We start from the raw sequence: 7,494 nt of genomic DNA, 5'->3' as shown, positions 1-7,494 counted from the left end.
ATAACAAACCCGATGCAATTATGGAATGAGCTCATTCACAAAGCATTTCCTGTTTCCTATGGTTATAATACGACAATAAAACAATGTTAAGTGAAATGCTACAAATATTTTCATTTGTATGAATTTAAACTTCATAAAGGGTGATTAAGTGAATTGATGGAACGATTGTTTATATCAAGATATTACGTTGACATTGCGTGTTTCAGTCAGTAATGTTCTGTAAAATATAATTTTCAATTAAAAAGATATATTAATTTACCCTCATTATCATCATATCCTCAGTTGTGAAGCTTATTGTTATACTCTCTCTCTCTCTCTCTCTCTCTCTCTCTCTCTCTCTCTCTCTCTCTCTCGATCTCTCTCTCTCGATCTCTCTCTCTCTCATTTTTGATCTTAAATTATACATACTTTAATTGGTAAAGGAGATACTTTTTATAAGGGATTGAAACCTTAAATGTATATGCAGTCTATCAGTCTCATGTAAATACAATATAATAATTACATATACCGAGTTTGATTATCTCTATTTCTTACGTATATATATATATTACGTACATATATATTAAAGGTAATTCATAGCTCTATAGAAATAGCAAGATTGATATATATATGCCGCGTTTATCGATTGGTCGAAACCTACAGCGACTGAAACTGACAGGACTGAGATGTACACGCCCCGTTTATCGATTAGTCGAAACCTACAGCAACCTAAGAAAAATCATGGACTGCACGAAATATAATCATGATGAATGTTAGACTCAAATTCCCATTGGAGACGATTTGGCTTTTTAGCAGCATATACCGTGATATAGAGGTGGAGGTATAGGCGATGACGTAATTATTAGGGTCACCTAGAGGGTATTTTTAGAAAAGGTAGCAATATAGAGGTCGTGTTCTCATTGGTGGACTGGATATAGAGGTGATGACGTAGTTACTATTGAGGCCCTGTAGAGGGGGACTTTTTAGAGCAGTAAATTTATAGAGGTCGTGTTCTCATTGGAGGATTGAATATAGAGGTGATAGCGTAGCTATTTATAGAAAAGGTTCTGTACAGAGCTTGTTCGTCACCATTATATTTAGAAAGGTATCATTATAGAGTTCGCATAGAAACATATTCATTATAGAGTTAATTACTATACCAGATAATGAGCATGCGCAAAAAAAAAATGATTTTTAGTTATTCATTTATGTAAAAACAATCATTTCATTATGGATTGTCGAGGAGTACAGTACAAATGGAAAATTATAGCTTGGAGTGCATTGAAAAAAGATGAGAAAAATCCCAAAACGTGGACATTGAATGAGAGTCGTTGGTTTGACAATAAGACAGCTTGTATAAAAGATTTTAGAGAAGTGACCCGAAACGGTTACGATTTTGCAGACAGCTGGGGAACTAAAGAAATTTTATTAAAACGTAGAGTTATGCCCCAGTGAGCGCCTGATATGAAACACGATGAATGCAAGACAGACAAAGTTATCAATGAAAAAAGTTCAGTTTAACGATAACGTTCACACTCTGTTAGTTCCATACGAAGATAGGAAAGGTGAATGGATGAATTATGCCATTGATAGAGCCCATTTTAGGAGAAGAATTCAACAGACAGAGATAATTTTGTTGCCTATATTGAATAAGAAAATAAAGTTATTGGAGTGTAACCAAGCATAGCCCAGGTGAAAAAAAATGCAAAGGTAGAGATTTTTTTATTTAAAAGTGCTGATATTGCACAACATGTTGAAAAAAAATATTGTTTAACATGGTGAAAGTAGATATTGCACAACGATGGTGAAAGCATATAAAAAAATGATTTTGCAGAAAAACAGTATGTAAGGGGGCTAAATTAAGTATATGATATAATTTTTAACAAAGGAAAAAAATGTTATATTACATTGTGTTATGAAAAGTCACCAGAATCAGATGGGTTTTTTGCAATGTCCACGTTGCAATCCAAATGACTTTATTAACTATTAGTTTGTGAAAACAAAAAACATTTCATTGTGTTCAAAGTACCCTTCGTGTTCAGTGATATATTTATGTAATTATATTTGTTACTTATGTATGTAATATGCTATAAGTTTTTTTTATACATGTAAAGTTAATGAAAGAAATATTCTATTAGATCATGTACAAAACTTCTTTTTTGTATCATTATGATGGTATTGCTATCTTAATCATACATGTTGTACTATAATAAAAAAAATGTTTTACCATGGATTATTTTTATAATTTTTTTAAAATATTATGTGAATTTAAAAAGAGACGTTAAACTGTGTTTGGTTCATAAATCAAGATGGTGCTGACTGAGGAACAACGACGGTACTTGGAAAACATATGGACTGACGTGAAACATGCTGCCTCTTTTGCAGGCCCTTACAAATTGTATCAAATTGTGAAAAAAGAAGGGAAACACAAAATTGGTTTAAAGGGTATAAGAGACTTTTTGTCAAATTTAGAACCGTATTCACTTCAAAAGAGAGTTCAGAGAAAGTTTCCTAGACGTCACGTTTTAACCGATTCTATAGACACCATATGGGATGGTGATTTACAAGATGTGCGTAACATATCCAAGGAAAATGAAGGCGTACAGTATATTATGGTTTTGCAAGACATATTTTCAAGATATATATTTACAGCTCCTTTGAAACAAAAAACGGCGTCGTATGTAATAGAAGCTTTAAAAGGGATTTTTGCTAATGGAAGAAAACCCAAAGTATTTAGAACCGATAAAGGAAGTGAATTTAAAAATAGGTGGGTGTCCTCTTTTTTGGAAAAAGAAGGCGTACACCAAACTTTTACGGAAAATGAAACAAAAAGTAATTTTGCAGAAAGGAGCATTCAAAATTTGGAAAACAGATTGCAGCGCATGTTTACTCATAATCAATCTTACGAATTTTTGAGTAAGCTACAGGCAGTTACTGATAGCATTAATAACACTCCTTCCCGTCCTTTAGGGGGAATTACTCCTGCATCTGTGACTAAAGAGAATGAAGAGGAGGTTCGTTATAGAGCTTATTTACAAAGGAACAAAAGGCCCGGTGTTGTGTTAAAAAAAATTAAAAACTCTAAAATAGCAGAAAAAAAGAAACCTTATAAATTCAAAGTAGGTGATAAAGTTAGAATATCTCATTTGCGACGAACATTTCAGAGAGAATACGACCAAAAATGGACGGGAGAAATTTTTAAGGTTAGTCGGAGATACCGAAGTCAGGGTTTGCCCATCTACAAATTAAAAGACTTTGCTGAAGAGCCTATAACTGGTACTTTTTATTCACAGGAACTTCAGAAAGTACGCACAAGTGACAATTCTATCTGGAAAATCGATAAGATTTTAAAAGAAAGAAAAAGAAAAGGAACGGTAGAGATCCTGGTGTCTTGGCATCAATGGCCTGCTAAATTTAACTCTTGGATAAAGAAATCTGACATGCAAAATGTTTAAATAGGAAGGCTGCTTTTTTGTACGTCATTATCTCCAAAAATGAGCATCAGATTGGTTCTAAGATCTACTGATAGTCAACAGATTTATATCGGTAACACTCCTTACGACTTTTTTGTTCATTTACCCAAACCACTGTACCTACAGGGGCACTGGACAGTTTCACTTTTGGAATTCAATTTGTCCACAACATCCACTCAACCAGAATTGTACGTTTGTAGTAATTTATGTCAGGATTCTATAGTGGGGGACAGAGATCTACCTCTCTTGAGATTAGTGAACTGTAAAAAATCGGGAAACATCATTTATAATTACCCATACGAAGTACCTTTGCGATTGGGTGAATTGCAAGACGTGAGAGTGTATATAAGAGACGTCAATAATCAACCCGCTTCATTTTTGAAAGGTATAACTACCGTTACCATACTCTTGAAAAAACGCTTGTTTGAAATACAATGATGGGTTCAACCTACGTATCAGACCCACGTGTGTGGAAAACATTTTATCAAAGGATGTTTGATGGACATTTTCGACCTGGTAAATACAGAGGCAAACAGACAGGAGGGGGATTAGGAGGTATGTTTTCCAAAAAACCTTACATGATATCGGTCAACCCACACATGTTCTCTAAGGAGAGTACAGATCAAGTAGTGGGGAAACAAGTGACACCTATGGCGGCCGTAGAAGAGAGAGCCAAAGCGGAAATAAAAGAGGCCATCAAAGAAAATATTCCTCACGTACCAGAGAAGACTATAAAAACACAGATAAGACAACGTACCGTCAAATCCAAACCAACACTCAAAAAGAAAACACCTCAGAAAGGACTGAAGAGAAAACGAGACACAGGAGACAGTATTTTTAGCGGAGCCGAGAAAAAAGTCAAACATCAATAAGAATGGCTTTTTTAAGTGGCAAAATAACAGACATTGGACTTCCAGCAGAATTGGCTCTATTTACCGTTCCACCCAATCAAGTAGCTGTGGATAAAATTTATTTTAGTGAATGCAGACCTGTAAGTTCCTTCGATACGGAGGACGCTCCGATCGAGATATCGGTGCCTGGGCAGGGTAACGAGTACATAGACTTAAGAAGAAGCCGCCTGTACGTAAAATGTAAGATTGTTAAAACCGACGGTGCAGCCTTGGCATCACAGGAAAAAACGGGGATCATTAATTTGCCACTGCAAACCATGTGGTCTCAGATAGACACTTATATGAACGGAAAACTTGTGTCCCTCAATACTAGCTACTATGCTTGGAAAGCCTACCTAAAACTTCTCCTTTCGAGCGGTAGTGATGTCTCTCAATCCCAGTTACAGTCCCAACTGTACTATCCAGACGACGACGACATGGACAATCCGGACGCATACGGAGGCAACAATGGGGGCCTTAACAATCGCTATGCATTTACTCAAAACAGCCAAATATTCGATTTAGAAGGTCCATTGTACGAAGATATATTTAGAATTGATAAATACTTGATCAATGGGGTGGATTTACACTTGAAACTGTTTAGAAACCCCGCTGCCTTTGTCTTGATGAGCAAAGAAGCCTCCCCTAGCTACAAGTTGCAGTTGCTAGACGTGTCCTTTAAAGCATGCATGATTAAGGTGGACAGTGGAATTTTGATCAACCATGCTGAAATCTTGAAAGACAAGACGGCTAAATACCCCTTGACTAGAACCGAAGTAAAAATGAGCACCTGTACTCAAGGTTCTGGATCGTTTATCTGGCAGAACGTTTGGTCTAACACCTTACCGACCAAAGCCGCATTCTGTTTCATATCTCAAAAAGCTGTCAATGGTCATTACGAGAAGAACCCATTCAACTTCCAGAACCTTGTGGAAGAGATTGCACTTTACGTGAACGGGGAAAGCATGCCTACCCGCCCCATGAAAATCGACGTAGGAACTAATCAAAATTACGTCACACTCTTTGTCAATTTATTTGAAGCGGCAGAAAAATGGAACAAAGATGCAGGATTGGAAATAACAAGAAGTCAGTTTGGCAAAGGATATACCATATACACTTTTAGCCTGGCCCCTAGTGACCTAGGTGAAGAGTATATAAACCTGGTGAGACAAGGAAACGTTCGACTCGAAGTCAAATTTGCTGCCAATACAACGGAAACCTTGAACTGTCTGGCCTACGCAGAATTTCCGGCCCTCTTGGAAGTGGACCAATCACGGGACATCAAATACACTAAAGTATGAATTCATCCGACATCCTATGCATTGTTAAGGGACATAAACTGCTTAGGAACTTTGTCAGAGGCGTATTTTCACCAGATACCTTACCACAAAGAGTCCACGTTTACCCTTCGGCCTACGTTTGTAATACGGATCCTTCACATCTCCCGGGGACCCACTGGATTGTTATCTGGATAGATGGCTTTCGAAAAGCGGAATTTTTTGACAGTTTTGGTCGACTACCTGACCATTACGATGTACGAATCAAAAAATTTTTAAATCATAATTCGGAAAAAATGATTTGTAATGAAATTCCAATTCAGAAAAAAAATGCCTTGACATGTGGTTATCATGTACTATTTTATTTACTGATGAAATGTCAAAATTATACAATGAATGACATTGTACATATTCTTAAAATGCAGGATAATCCTGATGTTTTTGTGTATCGAACTATATCTCAACAAATGGACTGCATCTAACCTTTGTACTTACCATATATATGCATACGCTTTGTGAATAAAAATTGATGTAATTTTTTTTTATTCTATAAAAATAGTATGTATTCTAACAATAAAATCAGTCTTAACTGAGGAATTAATGAACATGGAAGCTTGGTGGAAAGAGAGATCACTTTTACCCTTTCATTCACCCGCCACAGCTATGATCGTGGGACCCACTATGAGTGGTAAAACTTCTCTTATTTACGAAATATTAAAACATGCCGATGGTATGTTTCAAACGCCACCCGAGCGAATAGTAATTGCATATACCGAATATCAACCTTTGTTCGAAGAAATGGAGAAAAACATCGATAGATTGGTTTTACATCAAGGGCTACCTTCTAAGGAACAGATCGAAGATTGGAGTGAGGGTGTACAACACATTGTTTTGGTGCTAGACGATATGATGATGCAAGTTGCCAAGAGCGAGGAATCTCTCAATTTATTTTGCGTGACGGCACACCATCGTCGAATCAGTGTGTTCATGTTGGCCCAGAATCTATACATGCCCGGAAAGTTTGCCAGAACTATATCTTTAAATTGTCATTATGTCATTCTTTTTCGTAATGTACGCGATTCTAGACAGGTGCTTACTTTTGGATCTCAAGTATTTCCTTTAAAGTTAAAATATTTCAAGGAGGCTTACGACAAGGCCACATCCAGACCGTTTGGATATCTAGTTGTGGACATGAGTCCAAGTACTGAGGACAGTTATAGATTGCGCACGCGCATCTTACCTAACGAAGATACCATTGTCTATCTACCCAAATAAAATCCTTTTCTTTCTTATTTTTAACTATTTTATCGTTATGAACCGAACAGTTAAAACGCATCTGTCCTTTCTGGATCTGTTATACACTACGAGCACGAAACAGCGACGAGCACTGTTGTCGACCATGACACCCTCTCAAATGCAGACTTTGTGTGAGGTGATGTTTAACGTTTACAAGGGGACCATTCCGGTCTCTAAGCAGTACATAAAAACTCTGTATCCGTACAAAAATGTCATAAGTACCCTTGTGAGCAGAACAGTGAACAAGTCTCAACGTAAAAAGCTTTTGTTAAAGCATCAGAGCATCATACCTCGTCTGATCAAACCTGCACTACATCTTTTTCAAAATGGCTCAAGAACTAATACTCGTTCCAAAAGAAAAATACCAAAAACTGATTCAACGGGAGGATCATCCCCCGAAGAGTATAGAGACAATCTTGGAGACGGAGAAGGACGCACTCACTGACAAAGATATTCCCACTCAGATGCACGTTCTCGAAATCTTGGAACACGTTATTCCAATTAAATATCAAAATAAAGCCAAAGGATTTCTTAAATTCTTATCTCAGTACGGCGGTGACGTATTGTCTTGGAAAGACA

At 36.7% G+C, this 7,494-nt stretch overlaps 1 protein-coding gene across 1 annotated transcript; it reads left to right on the top strand.

The window, feature by feature from the left end:
* The first annotated feature begins 4,326 nt into the window (after positions 1 to 4,326).
* LOC128187434 (uncharacterized protein F54H12.2-like) lies at positions 4,327 to 5,643 on the top strand. The gene has a single exon (XM_052857876.1). The coding sequence runs from the start codon at positions 4,327 to 4,329 to the stop codon at positions 5,641 to 5,643; it is 1,317 nt and encodes a 438-aa protein (XP_052713836.1).
* The last annotated feature ends 1,851 nt before the right edge of the window (positions 5,644 to 7,494 follow it).

Source organism: Crassostrea angulata, chromosome 6, assembly GCF_025612915.1.
Source record: "Crassostrea angulata isolate pt1a10 chromosome 6, ASM2561291v2, whole genome shotgun sequence".
In the NCBI taxonomy this organism is placed as follows: Eukaryota; Metazoa; Mollusca; class Bivalvia; order Ostreida; family Ostreidae; genus Magallana; species Magallana angulata.
This window is presented reverse-complemented; position numbering and strand designations above follow the sequence as displayed.